This window comes from Dama dama, chromosome 5, assembly GCF_033118175.1.
Source record: "Dama dama isolate Ldn47 chromosome 5, ASM3311817v1, whole genome shotgun sequence".
In the NCBI taxonomy this organism is placed as follows: domain Eukaryota; kingdom Metazoa; phylum Chordata; class Mammalia; order Artiodactyla; family Cervidae; genus Dama; species Dama dama.
The window spans coordinates 58,339,555-58,365,481 of NC_083685.1; the positions used below are offsets into that span (position 1 = coordinate 58,339,555).

At 37.1% G+C, this 25,927-nt stretch overlaps 1 protein-coding gene across 11 annotated transcripts in view; it reads right to left on the reverse strand.

The window, feature by feature from the left end:
- The window catches only part of SLC10A7 (solute carrier family 10 member 7), a 290,655-nt gene that overhangs the window by 163,214 nt on the left and 101,514 nt on the right, over positions 1–25,927 (reverse strand). Inside the window, exon 5 of one of the 11 annotated variants that reach the window (XM_061142456.1) lies at positions 18,603–19,249. The exons of 9 other annotated variants lie outside the window; for them this stretch is intronic. Coding sequence is in view for 1 of the 2 variants with exons in the window: in XM_061142454.1 (XP_060998437.1) it covers positions 19,229–19,249 (21 nt within the window). In the remaining variant the exon portion in view is untranslated. Of the gene's footprint in view, positions 1–18,602; positions 19,250–25,927 lie in introns of those variants that run through there. One more of the 11 variants, XM_061142454.1, reaches the window with a different exon arrangement.

Sequence of the window (25,927 nt, forward strand, 5' to 3'; positions counted from 1 at the left end):
AGGCTGAACAACAAAATGGTTTATCATTGTGGAATCTGAAGTTAGAAAGATGTAAGCTCAAATCTTGACTTAATCACTTAATAACTATATCAATGTGGGGGAGAGAACACTAACCCTTTAAGTTCTGGTTTCCTCATTTATAATACAGGAGTAATAATAGCTACTGTTAGGACAAATATAATAAACATAATGCCTACTAACTGTTTAGCATAGCTCCAAGTCCAGGGCAGCTTTGATAGCTGGTATTACTGTATGCAACAATAATAAATAAATAAAGACTTATTTATCTATGTGGCTGTGTCAGGTCTTAGCCGCAGCTCGTGGAATCTTTATTGCATCGTGTGGGATCTCTGTGGCTGTGCATGGACTCTCCAGTTGTGGTGTGAGCTCAGTAGTTGAGACACGTGAGCTTAATTGCTCTGCAGCATGTGGGATCTTAGTTCCCAGAACAGATATTGAACCTGGATTGCTTGCATTGCAAGGTGGATCCCTTCCACTAGACCACCAGGGAAGGCCCTGCTGTTATTACTTTTAAGTGTTTTCAATTTTGCTTCACACTGTAAAATTACCATCTAGAAAGATTGTATCGACATACACACCTACCAAGAGTGTGTATTTCTAAGTCTGTCCAGTCTCACCAATAAAAGGTCTTGTCAATCTCGTTCAACTTTCCTAATTATATAGATGGAAAACACTTTGATTTGCACTGATTGGCAGTGCGGTTGTACATCTCCTGGGTTTATTGCTCATCCATGGTGCTTCCTCTGTGAATGACCGTTAAAGACCTTCACTTATTTTCCTCCTGGTATATGTATTTGTTTCTTCTTTATCTGCAGGAATTCTTTATACATAAAATAAAAACATTGAGTATATTTTGCCTGGTGGTTACAATGAACAAACTGACACTGAAAGCACTTTTTTTTTTTTTAAACAGAGGATGAATTCACTGACATATCACTGTCAGAATAAACTGAAGAAGAAGTCTTCAGTGATGTACTTGCAGTGGTATCGGTTATTACCAGTCTTGCTTGCCAGACTCATATGAAGATAGCATACGACCTCGTCTTTCTTTCTAAGTCAGACTTGACTCCATCTTGCCTAATTAGCACAAAATTCTGTTTCTATAGGATGTCCCAGAGAACACAATAATTAAAAAAAAACAAAAAGGAGGCCTTGTTTAGCATAATAAAATTTACAATTACTTAGGATACGTTCAGAATGTCCAGGAAGATCTGCTGCATCTTAATTTTTCTTTTGCTTGAAAATAAATTCACCCCAAGCTTTTAAAAATTACTTTTCTGTCCCTGTTAGGTAGCTCCACTTCTTATATTTCAAGAGAGTTTCAAGAATTTCCTTACATCTTCCCATTTCCAGATCTAGCATCTTGGGCCAATTTGTCCTTACCCATGCCATTCAGGATTTGATAGATTTCTACTTTGCAGGCCAAAGAGTCCTAATCTTTCACTTTGTCCTCATATGTCAATTCCTCTTCCCTTCCTCCTACTCCTCTGATCATTTTATAATGAATTGGTAACCACAATAATGAAATTTACAGAGAAAACTAAATTTTGAGATGCTGCCATAACTAATGGAGTCAGAGAAATGATGAAAAGAGCTTTAATGAGGTTTGAGGTATAGTTGGAATATTACAGATTGAAAATCAATTTGGAAATTGCTGTCAGCTTCATCCACAGAGGGGAAATTACTTAAACACACACATCTAAAAGGATAGGAGTAACTTTGAAGGCAGTGAAGAACTGAGAATTCTTTTATAATAGAGAAAAAGAGGGGTTTTTTTTTTTCTCTATCTATCATCTATCGCTATTTTGCCATGATTAAAGGTGTGCTTCCCTTGTGGCTCAGCTGGTAAAGAATCCACCTGAAATGTGGGAGACCTGGGTTGGGAAGATCCCCTGGAGAAGGGAAAGGCTACCCACTCCAGTATTCTGGCCTGGAGAATTTCATGGACTGTATAGATCATGGGGTCGCAAAGAGTTGGACATGACTGAGCACTTTCACCTCACCTCAAAGGTCTAAGTAGGTAAATATCAAAATACCCTGGGTATTCAAATTCTGGAAGGACTAATAAATAATTAAGGATTTGACTATTATAACTAGTTTACCCTTAACACTACATAATCTTGAAGGTAAAAGAGTTTGATGGCTCCTTTGCAACATCACATCTAAAAACACTGCCTAATTTTGATCATCTCATACAACACATTATATCTTCCTCAAGAGAAAAAACTGAATTTCATGAACTCTGAATGATGGGTATTTTACCGAAAACCATATCTTTACCATAAAACCATTTATGCCATCTACTGCACGTACTGTAAAGCACCATATATATAAAAGAGAAATTACTGTTTAAACAGATTATCAGGTCGTAGAACAATTAGAAGTTGCAGTTCTCTTAAAATAACTCTAGTGAGACCTGGAAAACTGCTTCAAGTCTGGGCTATTTAAGTATCCAACAGATTCTCTGTTTTTAATCTTTGAAAATTAGATGAAAGCTATGGCCTTTCTCTCTAGAAAAATCCATATACAATTACAGAATACATTTTGAGTACAAATTTTCAGAACGTACTAGGACTCCAAGTTTCCAGGCTAAAAAACTCTTTCTCTAGGGGAAATTTGGTTTTTAGGACTATCACTAAATACCTAGTACAAAAACTAATCAGTTTCTACCTTAGGCACTCCATCTATTTCTTTTGCAGCATAGAAGAATTAGAGCTACACTGTAAGTTTTACCTTACCCATAAACTCTTCATTAGTGCTTTGCGGAATAAAGCCTTGTCAGCCTCTAAAACTCACTGCTGATGTAGCTTCTACGTGATCTCCACTTTCAACTACAGATAACTTTCAAGGAGAGCCTGAGTGATTACACTGGAGACCTATAATTTGACAGAGCAGCCTTTGCAGTTTAACACGTAGCTGCAAATGACCACTGATCTGCTTACTGCCTGGGTCCTAGGATCCCTCCTAAAATGCAGTTCTGGTCCCTCATGTATCAACTTGGTTCACTTTGGTGATTCTTTACAAACTGCCAGGATAACTCAAAGTGTGCAGAAGTCATATTATCACAAGTGAGGCTGAAAGTATGCCTGAAGAGAAGAAGTCAACTTTCAAGCTCCAAGTCTCTTTCACAGCATATATACAAGTTCCACTATTAAAGGGGCAGGGGAGGGGGGCTGACTTCCTAGAGTAACAGATACACATTTATTCAAATCCAAGCACAATATATTCCAAGATCAAATAAATATAATTTATTTAAGCAAACAGCTATTGTGCCAGACTCTATAAATTGGCTACCTAAAGGCCACCCTGTCCCCTTAGATGCTAACAGAGCTCTGTTTTCTTTAGAACATGTCTAATCCTGAATGCGTCTCATGAGTAGTTCAAACTAGTCATTTCCAACCAATATGAGTCTTTTAAATATATATATATATATATATATATATATATATATATATATATATATATACTTATTTACTTATTTATTTGGCTGTGCTGGGTCTTCACTGCAGCATGCAGGATCTTTAGCTGTAGGATGAGAACTCTTAGTTGCAGCATGTGGGATCTAGTTCCCTGGCCAGGGATTGAACCCAGACTCCCTGCGCTGACAGCACGGAATCTTAGCCACTGGACTACCAGCGAAGTCCCACCAGTATGAGTCTTAAATGTCCCATAGATAGAGAAGATAGTCACCCCCCGACCCAACTCTCAGGGCAGAAGAGCAGGACCTAGAGCAGCAGGAACACTCTTTTTGCTGCTAGGATGTTACATTTCTTATGTGTGTCATGAATGGAAGGGGTCAAGAGGCATAGGTCTAAGCCAAACTCTGTTCCCTTTGATTATTTGTCTCCTTTTCTTACAGCTAGCAGTAACCCTATGATTGAGATCAGGCCAATGAAGTACTAGAGCAAGTCTGCTGAGAACCTCTTGGGAATGTTTGTTCTTACAAAAGGCAGAAATGAGAAGAAAGCGTCCCAGCAGTGTCTTTCCCCATCCATCCTACCTTGAACGAAGGCATGGTGCCTGAAGCTGCAGCAGCCATCTTGCTACCAAGGGGTCACGGAGCATGTATGCTGAAGCCTTTTGTGTTCAGAGCCAAAAGAAAGATATTTTAAACCTATACCTTTGCACAGACAGAGTCAAAATTTCAGCAGTTCTGAAACTTTGAGTCTCAATAGAGAAAGGAAGGAAGGGAAGAGGGAATGAAGAAAGAGAGAAGGACATCTTTTGTTCCTAGCTTCTTCACCTTTAAAATGAGGCGTTTACCAGTCAGGATGGCTGCTATCCAAAAGTCTACAAGCAATAAATGCTGGAGAGGGTGTGGAGAAAAGGGAACCCTCTTACACTGTTGGTGGGAATGCAAACTAGTACAGCCGCTATGGAAAACAGTGTGGAGATTTCTTAAAAAACTGGACATAGAACTGCCATATGACCCAGCAATCCCACTTCTGGGCATACACACTGAGGAAACCAGATCTGAAAGAGACACGTGCACCCCAATGTTCATCGCAGCACTGTTTATAATAGCCAGGACATGGAAGCAACCTAGATGCCCATCAGCAGATGAATGGATAAGGAAGCTGTGGTACATATACACCATGGAATATTACTCAGCCATTAAAAAGAATTCATTTGAACCAGTCCTAATGAGATGGATGAAGCTGGAGCCCATTATACAGAGTGAAGTAAGCCAGAAAGATAAAGAACATTACAGCATACTGACACATGTATATGGAATTTAGAAAGGTGATAACGATAACCCTATATTCAGAACAGAAAAAGAGACACAGAAATACAGAACAGACTTTTGAACTTTGTGGGAGAATGTGAGGGTGGGATATTTCAAAAGAACAGCATGTATACTATCTATGGTGAAACAGATCACCAGCCCAGGAGGGATGCACGAGACAAGTGCTCCGGCCTGGTGCACTGGGAAGACCCAGAGGAATCGGGTGGAGAGGGAGGTGGGAGGGGGGATCGGGATTGGGAATACATGTAAATCCATGGCTGATTCATATCAATGTATGACAAAACCCACTGGAAAAAAATAATAATAATAATAAAAAAAAAATTAAAAAACAAAAAATATAAAAAAAAAAAAAAGAAAGAAAGAAAGTGATAATAAAAAAAAAAAACAAAAAAACAAAAAAAAATAAAATAAAATAAAATAAAATGAGGCGTTTATGTTTTCCTACTTATGTCGAGGAGGAAAACATAAACATGATAACACAAACATAATAAAACCTCTTTGGGTGTCCTGAAGTGCTCTGAGTTCACAAAAAGCGGGTGTTTTGACACCAGCATCAGTCTAGTACCAGTGCAGCACTCTAGCAAGGTCAACCAACCCCTGAGACCAAAAAGCAAAATGAACCAAAATGAGGGTAGAAATAATTCCATGAATTGTGGTATTTCCCCTAAAATGTAAGTCTGCTTAAAATTACGTACTAAATGTTCAAAAATATCTCAACTCTACCTTTAAAAAATCAAGACCCTTCATTATAAGATTAGAGAATAAATGGTTTATTTTTCTTAAACTTGCTTATCCAGTCAGGAATAAGGGACACACAGGCAGGCACTTAGGAAATATTTCATGGTGAGGTTGATGGTAGTGACGATTCGAAAGCCACTTTCACACTTATTTGTCTTTAGTGGCTTTGATTATAACAAAAATGAAAAAGAAAAACAATTGCCAGTTTCTGTTGCTTCATAGTGTCCCTTACACCGTGAGTTATCTAAGATTTTTTTTTTTCCCCATACAGAAATGTAAGTCATTCACTTGCTGGAATAAAACTTACAAAATGAAATTCATTTTGCTTGTCAAGTGCAGATAAAAGGGAGAAGGGGAAGAAACAGTTTAAATGTAAAAGGCACCTTTTCCCTAACTCCTGAACTAGTTCACACAATACAATGAATAATTTAACTGCCTGAAACTTCATATGTGCAGAACGCTGCATGCAGACCAGCGGCATTTTCACTTCAAATTTGTATAGTCTTTAGTCAACATGCTTCATCTGCATTTCTAACACCTGCTTCAGTCAGCTGTGAAGTAGGCTGTTATCTCCATGGCTGTCTTTTATGTTCACTCTGTCCCTCTACCAAAAAAAAAAAAAGCATGATAGAATATAATTACTTGGCCTAAAAGAGATGGGAGGAACTCCCATGATCTTCTGAAAGGTATTTTCCTTTATCTTTTCCAAAAATAATTTAAAAACAAGTTACTAATCATTATTCCTTATTGTACACATCTTTAAACATTAATTTTATACAGCAAAAATAACAGCATTGCTATTTCTCTGCAATGAGTATCTGTTTTAGGAGCAAAGGAAAGTAAAAAAAAAAAAAAAATTAAATGCAATGACTGATAAAGTCATTTGTAACATACTTCCTCTAAACTTATTATTGTGCTGTTATTAAAATGATACTCTTGTGTAAAATAGCTAATAGTGAGAAGCTGCTGTCTAGCACAGCTAGGTGCTCTGTGATGACCTGGAGGGGTGGGATGGGCAAGTGGGAATCTGCTACATAATAGCAGATTCAGTTTCTTGTATAGCTGAAACTAACACAACATTGCAAAACAACTATACTTCAATTTCCCCTCAGAAAATGACACTCTTTAGTTTAGCATGCATAAGGTGACCTAGGTTAGTTTTGTATATACCAACATCAGTTGAATTTGACTATCTTTTGTCAGCTACTCACATTATTCATCCTGTATTAAACAACTTCATCTGGATGATTTAAGTAAAAAACTTAAAAGAACGAGACTCTCTCATGAAGAAATTATCTTAGGAGAGGAGGAACACTGGACAGTAGTTGAGGAAAGAACTGGACTAAAAGGGAACGTTTTCTGCTTTATCATCATTCTGCTATTTTCCTTCATAACTAAAATTAGAATGTGATTATTTCATGTATTGTTCTTTTCCTGACTTGAATGTAAATGTCATCTACAAGGACTATGCCTGACTAATTTACCTTATATTCCTAATGTCTATATTAGTCCTAGGCATACAGTTAATACTAAGTAAAAATTTCTTAAAGAATTTAAAAATTTTCTACCAGACTGAACGGAAGGGATCCTGAAGGACCATTTGAACTTCTCTAGAGGGGGAGAAGGTATCTCCTTAAAGTCTTCATTTAATAGTCCTAGAATGTATTTTCATTCCCAGTGAAAACAGTAAATAGTGAATAGTTGAGAAAACAATAGAAAGAAATTAAGCAACTTCCAGAGAAAGAATCATTTAATAATTCAAAGGATATTCAAACTTTAGGACTACTTCAAGGAAACAAAACTAAACTTTATGAAAAAACAGATACATGGGGAAATCCCATTAAAAGGAAGGAATGTGCGTCAGGATGCAATACTACAAAGTCCAAATTATATAGTATTTTAAAAGAAAGAAACTTTTATTGCCATCTATAACTTGAACTATCCTCTGGTTTAAAGTGAAAATCCTCCAGTTTCATGATATAATGGAAAGTAGATTGCATGCGAAATAATAGGGACAGATTCTAGCTGAGTTTCTCTTCATTATCAGCTAGGTAAGTTTGGACAAACCAATGGACTTTTCTGATGAGAGTAATAACAGCTGGTTTTTGTTACTTTACCAATGTGCCAGACACTCTATTAAAACTTTTAATGAAGAATATTTCATGTAACCTGCACAGCACTACCCAAGGTGGATACACTTGCATCCATGGCATTTTGTTATGGCAGCTCAAACTAACTAACACACCATCTCATTTAGATTTAAACTCAGAAGCCTTTCCATGGCCCACAAAGGCCCTAACCATATAATCTGTCCCCTTTACAGACCTGAACTTATCTCATTGCTCTTCCTATTCTGGCTCTTTTCCTGTCTGGCCCTTTGCACTTTCTGTGCATTCTCTTTATGCATGAGTGCATGCTAAGTCACTTCTGTCATGTCTGACACTTGGCAACCCTATGAACCATAGCCCACCAAGGCTCCTCTGTCCATGGGATTCTCCAGGCAAGAATACTGGAGTGGGTTGCCAGGCCCTCCTCCAGGGGACATTCCCTTTATATAGACACTATTTCCCAAAATATTCTCATAGCTTCCTCCCTCACCTGCTTCAAGTTTCTGTTTAAACATTCTAAATGAGACTGTCACTTATCACCTTTTAAAAAACTACAGTCTCTCTAGTTTCTTCCTTGTCTTTCTCCCTTTCTGCTTTACTTTTCTCCATTTCCTCCATATGACATATAAGCAAAATACATAAATTTACATCTAAAATATATAATATAAATATATAATAATTATATGAAATATACATGTTTAGTCACAAATCTATACATTTTAGTGTCATATTCCCTCACTAGAAAGGTAAGCTCCATGAGTGTTTGTCTGTTTTATACATTTGCATAGCCTCAGTATAGAGTATGTCTCAATAAAGTATTCACTGAATGAATGAACTAGAGACACTCAAGTATGTTTCTATGGAAGCTGCCTTGGGGGTGAAGAAGGTGGCACAGGATGAAGCAGGAAGCAAGGTACAGATCATGCAGGGCCTTGTACGTCATATAAGGAATTTTGGTGTCTATCCCAAGAGATATTGAAGGGTTTTAAGTAGGAAAATGACGTCAATTTAGATCATTTAAGATCATTCTCACTGCTATATGTGCTGTGCTGGGCTAAGTTGCCTCCGTTGTGTGAGACTCTACAATCCCAAGCACTGTAGCCCGCCAGGTTCCTCTGTCTATGGGGATTCTCCAAGTAAGAATACTGAAGTGAGTTGCCATTAGAGAAAGGAATTTGTGTTGTTCAGTCGCTAAGTTGTGTCTGACTCTGCAACCCCAAGGACTGCAGCATGCCAGGATTCCCTATCCTTCCCCGAGTTTGCTCAAACTCATGTTCATGGATTCAGTGATACCATCCAACCACTTCATTCTCTGTTGCCCCTTTCTCCTCCTGTCCTCAATCTTTCCCAGCATCAGGGTCTTTCCCCTAGTGGCTCAAACAGTAAAATAATTCACCTGCAATGCAAGAGACTACAGATTCAGTTTCTGGGTTCTGAAGATCCCCCGGAGAAGGGAATGGCTATCCACTCCAGTATTCTTGCCTGGAGAATTCCATGGACAGAGGCTACATGGACATTCCATGGCTACAGTCCATGGGGTTGCAAAGAGTCAGACACGACTGAGAGAGAATGGAATGGAATGGGCCAAAAAAGAATTGGAAAAATCCAAAGCAACTTCCATTTCCAGGGTTAATGCATGGTTTCGTGTTTCTTTGTGTGAGGATGTATACACCCTTAATACATGCTGATTGTAAAACGAATGCATTGCGCACCTTATCACAATTATATTTGCAAAGCTCCAACACTATCTCTCAAGCTTTTAATGTTTCTTAAAGATTTTTACTGGAGTGTAGCTGCTTCACAATGTTGTGTTAGTTTCTACTGCACAGCAAAGAGAATCAGTTATCAGTTCAGTCGCTCACTTGTGTCCAACTCTGCAACCCCATGGACTGCAGCACCCCAGGCTTCCCTGCCCATCACCACCTCCCAGAGCTTGCTCAAACTCATGTCTGTGGAGTCAGTGATGCCATCCAACCATCTCGTCCTCTGTCGTCCCCTTCTCCTTCTGTGTTCAATCTTTCCCAGCATCAGGGTCTTCTCCAGTGAGTCAGTTCTGCACATCAGGTGGCCACAGTATTGGAGTTTCAAATTCAGCATCAGTCCTTCCAATGAATATTCAGGACTGATTTCCTTTAGGACAGACTGGTTTGCATCAGCTATATGTATACACATATTCCCTCCTTGTTGGATTTCCTTCCCATTTAGGTCACCACAGAACATTAAGCAGAGTGTCCTGTGCTAGACAGTAAGCTCTCATTAGTTATCTATCTTATACATGGTATCAATAGGGTACATATATCAATCCCATCTCCCAATTCATTCTATCTCCCCTTTCCCTCCTTGGAGTCCATATGTTTGTTCTCTATGTCTGTGTCTCTATTTCCTTCTGAATAAGCCCTGAAATGAAAATGTACTTATATAACAACTTTTAAGAAATTCTAATTACTCAGCCCCCAGCACATAATGTAGTCAGTACTTTGAGGCTGCACAAAATATATCTCTGAACAAGGTGCATAAAGGTTATGAGGAGCCTAATTTTCTGAGATTCTCTCAGCTATAAATTTGGCTAAGAGCTTGGGTCATACAGGAAAGCAGATAAGTGAGAGAAACGCTGGTGATTTAACCTCCGGTGTTCCCTTAAGGACAAACATTTGTCACCTTGACAGCAAGGTGAAAGGTTTGCAGCGAGCGTGCTTATAACAGGGCTCACCCCACTCTCTCCTCCCCGGGGACCAGTGATTTCTGACCAGGCATGATCTGAACAGATGACGATGCCGACGACGAGCCACAGGAAAGGCCAGCGGAGGAAAAGAGGTTGAGACCCACATAACTCAGAGTCTCAAACTGAAATGCTATTCCAGGGACCACCGCAAAGATTTACCATTTGCTGCTCTTCCTCCTAAGGTTCCACTTGAGGCTAGAGTAATCAACCCTATAAATTATCACGGAACATTCTAACAGTGTCCAGTGTTAACAGCCTGGATCCCATTGCTAATAATTATGAGCCTGTTATACAGCTGAAGTAGGTCCTAGACATATATATCTCCACTTTCTATACACATCTCTCAATTCCTAATTTGAATATGAAAGTCTGCTGCAGGCTTAAATCAGGTGCTAAAATGAGCCTGATTTTTACCCTCAATGAATACACATAACCCAAATTAGCATTAATGTCATGACACCTATGCATCAAAAAGAATAATAGGATCTGTTTTGGTCTATGAGCTAAATTGTTTACACTATTTTCAAAGTGAAATAGGAAGAGATATTTTGAAAGCTGAGTACTTCTTAAAAAAAGAATTAAAGACACTAATTTATATATTAAATTTATTAATTTTGTATTATTTAATTTCAGGAATCAGTGGCATCTCTTTATGTCTCCCTTTGGTGAATGGAACTTTGGCTGTGATACTGCTTTACACTTTGAAAGAAGTGAGCTGAAATCACTATAAAATCAAAATTGAAGCTATTATCCATCCCATTTGAATATTTATTCATTACCTAATCATCACTGACTCAAAGTACTGTCAGATGGGCCAGATCATTTTTGAGAAAAAAAAAAAACTAAAACCCAATGAACTCAAACAAACACAATTAATAGAAAAGTAAGATTTTAAAAATGTACCAAAAGCATATGGGAGTGGAAGGGAGTGGCAGAAGAGAGGTGGAGACTGGGATACAGAAAGGATGAGCTCAGAAGTCTTTAAAAAAAAAAAAGAGGGAGGGGAATTAACTGTCAACCCCAAAGAATCTTTACGGGTTTAAGATCCATGCATCATGCATTCATAAAGGGAGAGCAGATTCCACCCATATCCAGCCCTGGACAGCAGCCTTTGGATGTCCCAAAACTACCATGTAACTAACAGCTACCAATCCAAACTTAATCATCTCACTCAAAATTATTCCCTTGCTTAAATTCCCTGTTTTTCTTCACAACGCCACAGCTTTAATCCTAAAATCTTTGAGTTTCTTGCCTATGTTCCTTGCATTTCCTGGTCTTTCTGCCATAAAGATATCCCAAACTCTTTCATGAAAAACTGGACCAGGAAAACAGTGAGCTGAGTTAACAATTGCTGAAGCTGAGAGATGGGTCCTCACCATTCATTAATATTATCTGATCTGCCTTGCACAAGTTTCAGAGTCTCTAATTTAAAAATGTTGTTAATGTTTTTAAAGGACCATAGGTTCAGGCAAATATTTGAAACTAGGTAAAAAGTCTCAATACAGGATTATAGTAGAGCATTTTGGCCATAGGGACAAGGAGGGTCAGGGTGTCTAAAATTAGCTAGATGATAATCATAGCAGCTACCACTTATAATTCTTGCTAATGTGGTAGACACCCTACTAAGCATCTCAGAGACTTGGTCTTACTGAATCCTTTTAACAGTGCTTGGAAGTAAGGATCCTGGGTTCAAAGCTTGGTGATGAGGCTCCTGTGTTAGGGTCTTCATATAGTAGGCACTACATTAATATTAGTTGTCTAAGTAATTTAATAAATGGCTAAGGAATTTTTTTATTTTTCTTTTGTGTTTGTGGTTCTTTCTGTGTAAGAAAATTCAAAGGCTCTAGCCAGGGCATTCATCACTCTTGGTCTACGCTCAGAGTGGTGTACCTCAGTCTTTCAAGCACACTGCTGCCAGCCTCTGCTCCTAAGACACCATTTCCAGTGGGGTACACTCCTAGAAGTTGCCTCAGTCATGTATCACCAGGTATCAAGTTCAAGTTTTGCTTCCCATTCAAGGCTCTTCATGAACCTGTCTCACATAATTTCCGCCAGTCACCAACAAGAACTGGCTTAGTCCAGTAAATGTCTCTTTTTACTTTATCTTGCTTACAACTGCCCATTCATTTATTTACTCATTACATATTTTTTAAGATTTTTTTTTTTTTGTGTGTGTGGACCATTTTTAAAGTCTTTGTTGAATTTGTTACAGTATTTCTTCTGTTTTGATTTTTTGATATTGCGGCATGTGGAATCTTAGCTTCCCCACCAGGGATTGAACTCCCACTCCCTGCATTGCAAGAAGTCTTAACCACTGGACCACCAGGGACGTCCCTATTCATTACATATTGATCAGCTACTATGTACAAGGCACTGTATTTGCCATTGCTGTGCTTAGTCGCTCAGTCATGTCTGACTCTTGGTGACCCCATGGACTACACAGGCTCCTCTGTCCATGGGGATTCTCCAGGCAAGAATACTGGAGTGGGTTGCCATTTCCTTCTCCAGGGGATCTTCCCAACCCAGAGAATGAACTCAGGTCTCCCGCATTGCAGGTGAATTCTTTACTGTCTGAGCCAACAGGGAAGCCCAGGAATACTGGAGTGGGTAACCTATCCCTTCTCCAGGGGATCTTCCTGGCCCAGGAATCGAACCGATATCTCCTGCATTGCAGGCAGACTCTTTACCAGTGGAGCTACAGGGAAGCCTGAATCTACCTTTACATCTCCATAAAGAAAGAGAACAGACAGCATACCAGGCCCGGTCCCTGCCCTCGCAGGCCACATCCACTCTCAGGTCGACCTTCTCTGGGTTGTTCTCGATTTTCAAGATCTTACGTTGGACATCCTCCAGGAATCCTTTCCTGATCACTTCCCCTCCTGTCTTGCTCTCCCTTTCTGAATTAATGGCACCACACATTTAAGCACCTCACTATATTTTCTCTTGTTTTTCTCCTAGTATTTTACTTCTGCTAGTCTCATTTCCTCCATTACATTAAGTCTCTTAAATTCAAGAAACTGTGTCTTATACTTTTCTTCATCACCCGACTGAATGTAATTCAGCTGAATTCATAGATATGGATATGTCCTTAATAAATAGCTTTTGGAAAGAGTTTAGAATACTAAACTCTTTTTTTTGGAAAGAGCTTAGAATACTAAGTCAAGCTAACCATAGACCAAGATCTAATTTATCCTTGCAAATAGAGATATAAGAAAATCTCTAGGGAAGGAACAGGTATATAAAAACTATAGTTCTGTAAATGAAAAAAGAGGAACAAAAATTTCTCCTATATGGCATAACTGTTTCCCGATCATGTGTGATACTTTATAAGTTCTATGAAACATCAGGTTTTTTATTGTTTAATTCATGTATTTTGTAGAACATAATTTGGAGACCATACCATAGGGCAAATTTAATAGGGCTCTGCTAAGACATCAATAATATTGGTAAAAGTAAATGAGGTCTTTACTTATTTAACTTTTTTAAAAGAACTATTTTCAATGGAAGCAAAGATTAATATTCTATATGTAGAGACCATTTTCATTTTCTATATATAGATACTATTGTGTATGTATACGTATCTTTTACATTTACTTTAAAAAATATTACTATAGCTTAATCATGTGTAAAAGTATAACTAAAAAATCTGATAAATGAATTAGTAGATTTCTCACATCAAATACACATTTCTTTCAGAAATTCATCTTCAACTATGACAAATATTAGACCAGGCCTTATACCAGGTTTCGTCTACAAGATGCTAACATCATAACTCATTGTTAACTAAGCCTACTAGAAAGACTTTTGCATACAGAAGTAGTAATAGTAAGATCTCCTTAGCCTTAGTCTGGAATGAACATCACTATGTTCTCAAATTCTGTTTATTCTGAAAGACTTCCTCTCATAGCATCCCTTCTGGGAAATAGTCCCAATTGTCCATACTACAGCTATTCTTTTACATGGACTTTTGCATATATTTGATTACTACAGCGTAAGCCCTCTGAGAGCTGGGTCTGTGCCTGGAGACCTCTTGGTACTTCTCCCAGCAGTTACACTGAAACCACTACCTTGAAAGTACTCAATAAAAAATCACCTTTTCTAAAGATAGGAACAATTGTATATAAGAATATGAATGAGTAAATATTTATTTGAGTGTAGATACATACTCCCCAAGAAGTTATTTCACAAGTCTACCAAGCACATAAAAATTACACAGGTAGAAACTATATATGGGGTCACAAAGAGTCAGACACAACTCAGTGATTAAACAGCAACAAATATATATATATATATATTTTACTCATCAAGAAATCCAAAATTTAAAATCACTGACTGTTGTTAAACTACTATGTACAAAACAACAGTCTTATTGAACATAATCTTTCAAATGTGCAAGGGGGTGAAAGTAAATTTTTTAAAATTCTAAGATTTTCATGAGAACAGGTACTTTAAACACAGAGGAAGGCACACAAGTTAAAAATAAAATCATACCCAGGCCTTGAAAATGCGTTGAGTTTCAGGCACCTCGCTACAACATTACGCTATTTTCCAAAGGACAGCTCTTTATTTTCTTGGCATTGTCAGCATTTCTGAATGAGCTTTCTTAATTTATCAAAATAGCACACTGTTGAAGAAGAAAGAAATCTACCATTTCAAACAGTCAAAATTATAATACAACATTTAAAAATGTTTTGACTCTACATGAGTTTTTTCTAAGATTTCAAAGTAAATAGTCCTCTCATTAGCTGAAGGAGAATAGCCAAGGAAATTCATAAGCACTCTTTAATAAACAGAGTACTTAAGTGCTGGATACTTAACCAACTACTAACAACAACAAAATCCCTGTCCAGCTGAACATGTGTATATGATCGACTTCAAATTCACTAGAGAAGATTGGAATAGTAAGTTAGGCTATACTGAAATAAATAAACAAAAATGAAGATGCATAAAGATGTCAGACAGCAAATTATATTAAAATAGATAATTGCAAACTATTTTGTCAATGAAACGTCTCTTTAGCATTGTCCAGTAGAACTTTCTGCAATGATAAAAATGTTCAACATCCTGCCTGCACTGTTCATAGCAGCAACTAGCAGTCACATGTGGTTACTGAATCTCTGAAACGTATGACTGAGGAACTGAATGCTTTTTAAATTTTAACTAATTAAATTTTAAAGAGCTGCATGTAGCTTATGACTACCATCTCAGTCAGTTTAACTATATAGATGATACAAAATGGGATTCTATATTTGTATTTCTTCCCTCTCTGAACTTGGAAATAAAGGAAATGCCTTTACAGAATAGACGGGCAAAATCACTTTAAAATATTAGGGTGGCTTCAACGTCAGCAAGATTTCGCTTTAAGGTATGAATACATCTATAAAAGGGGAAACCAGTCGGCAATGGAAGCAGTGAGAAAGTACCTTAAAGAACACCTACCTAAGCACCATCTAGGAAAGAGGATTCCTTGATCCAAATGATGGGCCTGTCTGTTTCCAAGGGCAACATAACCCTGATTGTGGAGCTAGACACATTCACTTACAACCGCCTGATAGAATCAAACTGACCTACCTCTCCTTCCTCTAATTCCATTCCCACCAAGTAAACTTATTAACACGTCTTCTTGTGTGAATTTAACCATGAGGCAAGAAGGCATCAACCCAAGTGTCTAAGCACGTCTCATAATTATTTTTCTCACTCTCAATTAATAAATTGGCAATCTGCTTGATCTCTGAGTGTGATTAATGTGAGTTCATTCCTGCAAGCTGCAGTCACAAAATCAGCTTCTGAAAAATGACCATACTGATTTTTACAAAGTATATGTCACCTAGATCTCTGGCAATGAGGAACTCAGTATCTTAAAAATGGATAATTCAAATAGTGAAAAAAAATAGTAATACTACTGGGTCTGACTCTGCTTAGGGGCGACATTATGCCAAGAAAAAGCTTAACCCAAGAAAAGAGATCTCAGATCTTGGAAGCATCAGGTGTGATGCACAGCAGAGATAGAAAAACTTCGTTTAAAAATATATGGCAAAAAAACACACACACACAAAAACTATATGGCACCCACCTTCTTTAAGCAGAAAAACTTGCCCTTCTATTAATAGCTTGTTTGTATTTTTATAACACATATCAAAGTATGTGTTAGGTGACTCACTAGATATAGTTCCCATGTAGAAATGAAAAATTAACAATATCTAGGAAAACTAAGCCAGATGTGCACAGTGCTACTTGAGATTTTCATTAGTTTATACAATTTTTGTCACTAATAAACCCTTAGTGATTGTGGCATCAAGTTGATAGAATTTGGGGGGGGAAAGCAAACATGATGGAAGATTCATTTTAAGACTGATGATTGTTGACATTGCTCCTTAGAGAGATCTTGATGGTACTTTTCAAATAAATATACCTTGAAACTTCACACACACACACAAACCAGCATTCTGTTACAAGAGGAAGTATTCTTCTAATATAAATACTTTCTACTGTTACACACTTAAATCTTTTCTTAAAACCACTTGTCTGCCCCGGTGGGAGTTTTTATTCCATTTTTTTAAGAGTTGGAAATTTAACCTTTTGACTTCAACAACTGTTTGACTTGAAACTACATGAAATATGGATCCAAAATTCTATAGAGACATATAGTGATACAGAATCAGGATCCAACCATCTTTGAAGGAAAACACCTATGAATTAAAGGGAAAAAAAGCAGGAAGCCTTTACATACATTTCTCTAATGCTTTTCATTATTTCTACTCATTTTTTCCTCTTTAGTTTAAAGAAGTATTTAGACATTAATGAAGAGCAGAAAAAGTAACATGTAAGTCTACATGTTGGTGGGGGGGAGTGTAGGGGACAGTAAAGAAGAAATAATCTTTCCTATTGCTGATTTTATTTATTGAAAAACACTGAAAACCTCTTTGTCCTGCTCCAAATTCATATACGTCAGCAGACATTGATTAGGAATTCTAAATGGCTTATTAGGATACTATAACAAACATAAATGGCACAAATGTATTTTTTAGGTTATCATAAGAAAATGGAATCAGCTCTCTCATGAAAAAATCATATCTGATTAACTATATATCTCTTTCTTTAGTATCTTAAAATTCTTTCCTTTTCTCCATTATATAGAGGTATAATTCACTCTCTAAAGCTCCTCTAGCCAGGCACACCTTCATGATTTCCTATATCTCACTCGGCAAGTTTTAACCTCTGACACAATAATAAAACCAACGTCAAAGCAATATTCCAAATCATGAACCTACCAAAATCAAGTGCAGATGGCTGTAACATGATGCTTCTGAAGAAGGAACTGCACTAGCTTTCACTTGCTATATCATATTACAAGTTCAAGCTATCTGCTTCCTCATCATCACCTTGGCTTTCTTTCTTTTTCATTTTTCGGCTATTTCTATTTCCTAAGTACTTCTACTGCCTCTCAGATACAGACTTGATCTCACTTTTATACAGCATTGAATCGGTGCCTCCGTTTTTCATGCTTCCTTGTATTTTTACTTCTTCTCTAGGATATTGCACTATTTTTTCAGCATTGTCTAGAAATTTAATTCCCTTGTCAATTTAATTATATATTTCACAAGTTGTTAAAGGATAAACTTTAATGATAAAATTATTTTCCTTAATGCCAACAGTACAACAATTCTTTTAAAACCTATATAATTGCAATCACTTATTATATTCTCTTATCAATAAATCTCCAGCTCTTTTAAATATATATATAATAATCAAACAGCAATTTTTCATGGAAGAGTTTTTGATATTTAAAATAAATTATTTGAATGATAATGGCATATGGGTTGGTAATCTATTACATCAAGACAATCTCCCCTAATCTACTCACAGGGAGTTATTAGTAGAAAATCTTACAAATTATCCAATATCAAATTTAGATGTGGGAATGAGTTTGCATCCACATTCTGAACCAATACTGTGAATGTAAAACAACACAGATTTCTATGGCTATAGCATATGTTTTATTAAGACTAAAAGCTAACAATTTAAAATCATGTTAACATAGGTAAGAACAATTTGGTGGATAAGCAATTAAAGTGATATTGGAACTTTTGTCAAACTAATTTAACATGTAAGTGTAATAATGAGCAAGCATTTATGTATAATATATATATATATATATATTTTACAATCTTAGATACATGAAGAAGAGAGGTTAAAATAACATTCATTGAATGATTTCTATTTATTCATTTGACAAATACTTTTTAAGTGCTTACCATGTGCCAGGTACAAGTGCTATGGACAGAGAAGTGAACCAAAGCACCCCCCAAAAATAAAAAATACCTGCTTTCATGGAGCTTTTATTTGAATAAGGGAAGACAGACAATAAAAATAATAAACAAATGTATCCATTAGAAGAGAAGTATTTTAGAAAAAATAATAAGAACAGGACCACTGGAAAAGCCAAGGGTGGGGAAAAGATCAGAATTTTAACTGTAACTACATCAACCAGTTACAATATAGATGGAAAGTCCCAAGAGCTAAATTTCATAAAAGATACATCCCAAGAGCTAAATTCCATAAAAGAAAAGCTAGAGAACTTGCTGGAAGGGTCAGATAGCTTTTGAGAGATGGATAAGATACAGAAAGGATGAGAATAGTATAAGCAAAGAGGTGGGAGCCCCAGATGTTAGAGAAGAGGGAGGAGAAGAGTGAGTCAATGGTCAATACAGGAATGAAAGAGGATGCCAGAGAGAGAAAGCGCGGGGTCCCACAGAGAGAACTCCAGAACGGCCGGCTGGGTGGTGGGCAGTTACGAGCCATGGAAGGCACTGAGGCATAGGGACGGCATGTGAAGGTAGTACGTAAGGACTGTGTATCTCACGGTGACACAGAGGATGGTGAGAAAGAAGATCAGCTGCATCGCCTTGGCTCCTGAGAATACCCAGAAGCAAAATAATGTTAAACATTATCCCTAAGTGAATGGATAAAAAGAACACAAGCCTTCAAGTGAAAAGCTAGAAACACTTTAGAAAATAATTACTTGTAAGATTATTGCCTGAGTAGTAAAAAACACTAAACCACAAATACTGACCACTAGACCAAGCACTGTTAGAGTAAAACTATAACCACAGTGGGCATCTTTAATTTAACTACACTACTTACTAGAAACATCACAGAAAAAACTACCCAGGAAAAGTAGACAAGTATGTGATTCTTGAAAATGAAGATGTATAAACTGTAAACTCGGAGTATGACCATCAGTGGACATGTAAAATATGAATCAATATTCATCTCCTGAGTCTGGAGATCTGTGACATTTTGCCTTTAATTTCCAAGAGTCATGGTCTTATCATGAAGAGATCTTTTTCCTTGATGACTACAGCCTGTTCAATTGAAAAGTTAAAATCAAATTGATCAAGGTTTTTAAAATCATACATTTTATTTCTTTAAAGTCTTCTATTATTTAAAACTCTAAGAGAGCTAGTCACCTTACTCAACAATCCTCCAAGTAGAAACACTTTGCTGTTAATGTGTCTGAATATTTGCAAATTAAACTGATAGACATCAAAAGGATGTTTCTATAATTTTCAATCACTCTGCTATGTACATCTCCAAATTATACCTCAAAAAAATAATTTTATCTTAGGTAATTGTATTAATGTCATGGGTAATATCCTAATACAGAGAAATAATTTTTAACAGTCATGAATACTGATTTAATTATTTTCAGGGACAAGCATGTATGTCACTATGTAGATATGACAGTATCAGTACAAAGATGGACTTACAAGGGGAAAAAATAATGGTAGGGACAGTAAGATCAGAAACTGACCTCTTTAACTGATGATATCTTAATCAGGTAAAATACTTTCAAACTGTTATCTGTATTTACTGAACCCTGAAACAACAATCTTTACTTTTAAACATATATATGCATTTTGACTATAAAGCCAAAAATAAATATGAAAAATGTGAAATTTTATCTGACATTGTGATTAGGAAAGGGCTTTATAAGTATAAAGACTATGGAAAAATCCATAAAGAGAAAGGTGGACACATTTGACAGATATAAACTTAGACAGAACTTTAAACTTCTACAATCATATACAAAATAATGGATCCCAAATCACGTACAGCCTCATATACAAACATTAGCTCAAAATGAATCGTAGACCTCAAATGTAAAAAGCAAAAGTTATAAAACATCTAGAAGAAAACATAGACAAAGAATTTTGTGATTTTGAGCTAAACAAGAATTTCTTAGAGAACACAAAAACCATGAGCCATAAAAGAAAAATAAATGGATTTAATTAAAATTTAAAACTGCTCTTTGAAAGACAGTTAAGAAAATGAAACAAGACATAGGCTGAAAACACTTGCAAAATATCTATCTGATAAATGACTAAAGTTAAAAACATATTTAAAAATTCACAATCCAATTATAAGAAAACAACCCCATGAAAAATGGACAGGAGATCTGAACAGACACTCTCAAGAAGATACACAGATGGTAATGTGTGCGTGCTAAGTCGCTTCAGTCGTGTCCAACTCTGTTCGACCCCATGGACTGTGGCCCGCCAGGCTCCTCTGTCCATGGGATTCTCCAGGCAAGAACACCGGAGTGGGTTGCCATGCCCTCCTCCAGGGGATCTTCCTGACCCAGGGATTGAACCCACCTCTCTTACGTCTCCTGCACTGGCACGTGGGTTCTTTATCACTAGCGCTACCTGGGAAGCCCCACAGATGGCAAACAAGCACATAAAAAGTAATCCAACATCATTTGCCATGGCTGCTGCTGCTGCTGCTGCTGCTGTCGCTTCAGTCGTGTCCGACTCTGTGCGACCCCATAGACGGCAGCCCACCAGGCTCCACCGTCCCTGGGACTCTCCAGACAAGAACACTGGAGTGGGTTGCCATTTCATTCTCCACATTTGCCATTAGGGAAATACAATTTAAAGCTAAAATGATTTATCACTGCTGCTGCTCCTGCTGCTAAGTCGCTTCAGTCGTGTCCGACTCTGTGCGACCCCATAGACGGCAGCCCACCAGCCTCCCCCGTTCCTGGGATTCTCCAGGCAAGAACACTGCAGTGTTGCCATTTCCTTCTCCAATGCATGAAAGTGAAACGTGAAAGTAAAGTCGTTCAGCTAAACACCTATAAAAAGTTAAAATGTTAGTCACTCAGTCATGTCCAATTCTTTGTGACCGCGTGGACTGTACCTACCAGGCTCTGTCCGTGGAATTTTCCAGGCAAGAATACTGGAGAGGGTAGCCATTCCCTTCTCCAGGGGATCTTTCTGACCCAGAGATCGAACCCAGGTTTCCTGCACTGCAGGCAGATTCTTTACCATTGGCGCCACCAGAGAGGCCCATGCGTCTACGAGAATGGCTGATATAAAAAGTGCTGCCAGTACCAAGGACTGGCCAGCAAATAAAGCAACTAGATTCCCCAAGCATTCCCAGTAGAAATGTAAAATGGTATAACCACTTGGAAAATGATTTGGTGACTTCATATATTAAACACATGCAGTCATCCCTCAGTATCTGCAGGGAGTTGGTTCCAGAAACCCCATGGATGCTATAATCCACAGACACTTGAGTCCCTTGTATAAAATGATATAGTACTTGCACGTAACCTATGTATATCCTCCCATATACTTTAATTCATCTCTGTCTCTCTCTCTCTAGTTGCTAAGGTGTGTCTGACTCTTGCGACCCCATGGACTGTAGCCTGCCAGGCTCCTCTGTCCATGGGATTCTCCAGGCAAGAATACTGGAGTGGGTTGCCATTTCCTTCTCCAGGGGATTTTCCCGACCCAAGAATCCAACCCAGGTCTCCTGCATTGCAGGCAGATTATTTACCAACTGAGCTATGAGGGAAGCCCAATGCATCTCTAGATTACATAAAATCCTTGTTACAATGTAAATGTTATGTAAATAGTTGCTGATACAGCAAATTTGTTTTCCTTTTTGGAACTTCCTGGAATCTTTTTTTTTCCCTGAATATTTTTTATCTCATTTGGTTGAATTTTTGGATGTGGAAGGTGAGGATACTGAGGGCTAACTAAACTACAATTATAATAGTTTTTAAGAAGTTAGTTTTTAACACAATGTTCCTACAGAATAAGTTGTATATTGTAAGGTACTTTTCTAAGTCATCTTCTGATACATTTACAAACTGAATCTAGAATCTGATATGCTACTTTTAAAAAACACCTACATTGGTAGATAACCAAACAAAATCCAGTGTTCTTTAGAGTTGCAATAAAAAAAAAAATTTGGAAGTGCTAATCTTCTATTTGAAGTTTTATAGTTAAAATAAGTGGTCTTTAAACTCCGTGGGGCCAAATTATCATTTAGGGGTGATTAAAAATCAGGTTGCCTTGAGAAACACACTACGATGCCATTTAAATCCAGGAATTTTACACTTCTTGATGTCAAGACAGTGGACTTAGTTAGATCAATTTAGTTAGTTCTAAAACCTAGTCCAGAGCCTAGCACACAGTAGGAAGTTCACCACTTATTAATTTGCACTAATAAAACTGATATAAGGTCACACAATGACATGCAGTGAATTGAGCTTTAAAAAAAACTTGATTTCTTAATTCCAAATAACATTCTACCATTTCTAACAACACATTGATTTCTAAAAGTGCTAAATGCTTACTTGGAAACCTGAGTCCACAATGGAACTTAGATATGTAACCTTGCTGTCATCCTAAAGACCAGTAGTTAAAGAAAAGGTTCTTTCTGGTTGGTAGAATCCACAAGTTTAAACAGTTTATGCATCCTCAGATGTCCTCTGCTTCTTTACCCATGTGCACATTTGTTGTGGCAAGGCAGTGAGATCTGAGTCAAAGAGGTATTTGAAGAACGGAAAATTATTACCTCATCCCCTTGCCCTGTCTTGGGACTTGATATTCTCACCTTAAGAATCTGTAATGCTGATGAAGACAGGAAATTTAACTGTTTGACTCACTGCACTATCATCCACAGATTCCCCAAATATTAGCTTAATAACCAATAACTAAGTTAATCATGGTAAATTTTTAGCTTGGAGAAACAAAAGCAAAGAAATGAGAACTATCCACCACATTATCATCATTTAGTATTAATAGGTGGTGGGTATTTCTTACTAACGGCTATAGACTAAACAGTTCTGTAGTCAGGCTGAATTTAAATTAAGGATAGTCCTGCTTTTAACTAACGATTAAGATCCAGTTTCTTAAGGGCCCTTTACAAATCTTCTGTCCCTCCCCCACCCAATTTATATTTATTTACTTTTACCTAAATCTATATAGCAGCAAATACTTTTCCAGTTTGGAAATGGTGACATTTTAATAATTAATAAAAATAAAAATGAAAGTACATGGCATTTGTTAAAGGGTAATAAAATAACTTCAGTCAATTGGCTAGTTCTACACCAGTAGATTTCTTTAAATAGTAATGAAATCATTGCTTTAAAAAAAATCCATCATTATTAAAAAAAAAAAAAAAAAGTTGCCTCAGCCTCCACCAAAATTAGATTTGTAAGTTGCTGGTCATTCCTATAATTAAATCTATGTCACAAATTTGCAAGAAAAATGGTCACTGCGACTAATGCATTTACTTGCTACACAAGTCCTGTCAGACTGCATAGAGCATTATACTGCTATAATGGAGTAGGTAAGGATTCTATACATTTTTATGAAGTAACAAAGACCATTTTTTATTTACAATGACTGTACTTCAGATAAAAGTTTGTTTGAGAAATGAATGCAAATACAGCTATCACAGGGTTTTCCTTACTCAAGCAATATAGCATACTTTTACCTCTACAGATACGCTTGGCACACACTGTCAGGTAGAAAATACTATAATGAGAGAAATGTGAATATAGTCATGTTGCCAGAGTCCCTGATTCTGCTCATTTCCTCATCTGACCTCCCCAAATGGTTTTAAGTCGCCTCTTTGCTGAAATGATTGAGAAATGACCCTAGAGAGCAGTGCTTCCACAGTCTTAGAAAAGTGTTGCTCAAAGTGGAAGTCAAAGCAAGATGACTTAAGCAACACACAGAGAATTAGTGATAAAACTTCCTTTATAAAAAATCTTTTTCAATCCTTCAGATTGCAGGAAGAGACAGTTCTTGGTTTGGTACTGATGCTAATTTTACTTCTTATCAGAAGCAGAACAGGCCATTGGACTCACAGTCTTGTGTAGACAGTAGAATACAAATTTCTAATAGCTGTTTTCCATTCCACTTAATTTCAGCTACCTTCTGTTCACAACAAGATTAGCTTTTATCTGCCGAGCGATGTAGATTTGGGCTTTAAAATAAATTTAAATTTTAAAAGTCAGTTTTATTTAATTGATAATACAAATAATATGTTGACATGTCAAGTCATAAGGGTGCCTGAAACTTGGAAAACATTGTCTTGAAAGCAATTCATGTCTTCCTTTTGTCTTAATTTATTGTTACTTACTTTTCACATATTTATGTTTTATTTATTTGCTCCAGTATCTAGAAAAGCGCCTTGAATCTTATTGACTCTGAGTATATATGGGTTAATTTTATACGTTATTTTCCTATTTTGTGCCATACTGCTAATTGAACCAATGGTACTTTTTAAAGAGAAAGTTGTCTGGTCTCAGCAATCCAGCTTCATCGTGTCCACTTACTCAAGGAGGTAAGCAAATGAAACATATAAAATGATGATGGATTTTGTTTTATAAAGGTAGAAACCAGCTTCCTATTGTCTAAATACAGTTCATAAGTTATTTAAAGCCCAGGATGGGTTTTATCAAGTCCTTAGGAATAAAATGATAAACTTGAAATAGCATCCTGTAAGGTAGTACTTACATCCAGTAGTCATGTATGGATGTGAGAGTTGGACCATAAAGAAAGCTGAGCACTTAAGTACTGATGCTTTTGAACTATGGCATTGGAGAAGACTCTTGAGAGTCCCTTGGACTGCAAGGAGACCAAACCAGTCAATCCTAAAGGAAATCAGTCCCGAACACTCATTGGAAGGTCTGATGCTGAGGCTGAAACTCCAATACTTTGGCCACCTGATGGGAAGAACTGATTCATTGGAAAAGACCCTGATGCTGGGAAAGATTGAAAGCAGGAAGAGAAGGGGCCAACAGAGGATGAGATGGTTGTATGGCATCACCAACTCAATGGACCTGAGTTTGAGCAAGCTCTGGGAGTTGGTGATGGACTGGGATGCCTGGCATGCTGCAGTCCACGGGGTCGCAAAGAGTTGGACATGACTGAGTGACTGAACTGAACTGAAGGTAGTACTGAATATTGCTCAAAAATTCAGTTGCTTGCATTATTCAGTATCATGCATTATAAACAAGTCATGAATTTTTGCGGAGAAACTAAGATCTAAACTGAATGACTCAGGTTGCTTAAGATTTTATAAAAAAAAAATTAAGGAAAAAAATCAGCCATAGTTTTCAGTATTGCACAAAATGAGTATTCCATAAACATAAACTAAGTTAAAAATCGACATTCTAGATTTAGGTGAAAGAAAAACAAAGTTAACAATTAAGTCTTGTATGGTACCACTCTTAACCTTCTTCATTAATATTTGAGGTTCTTGATCTGATTTTTAAAAAGCAGT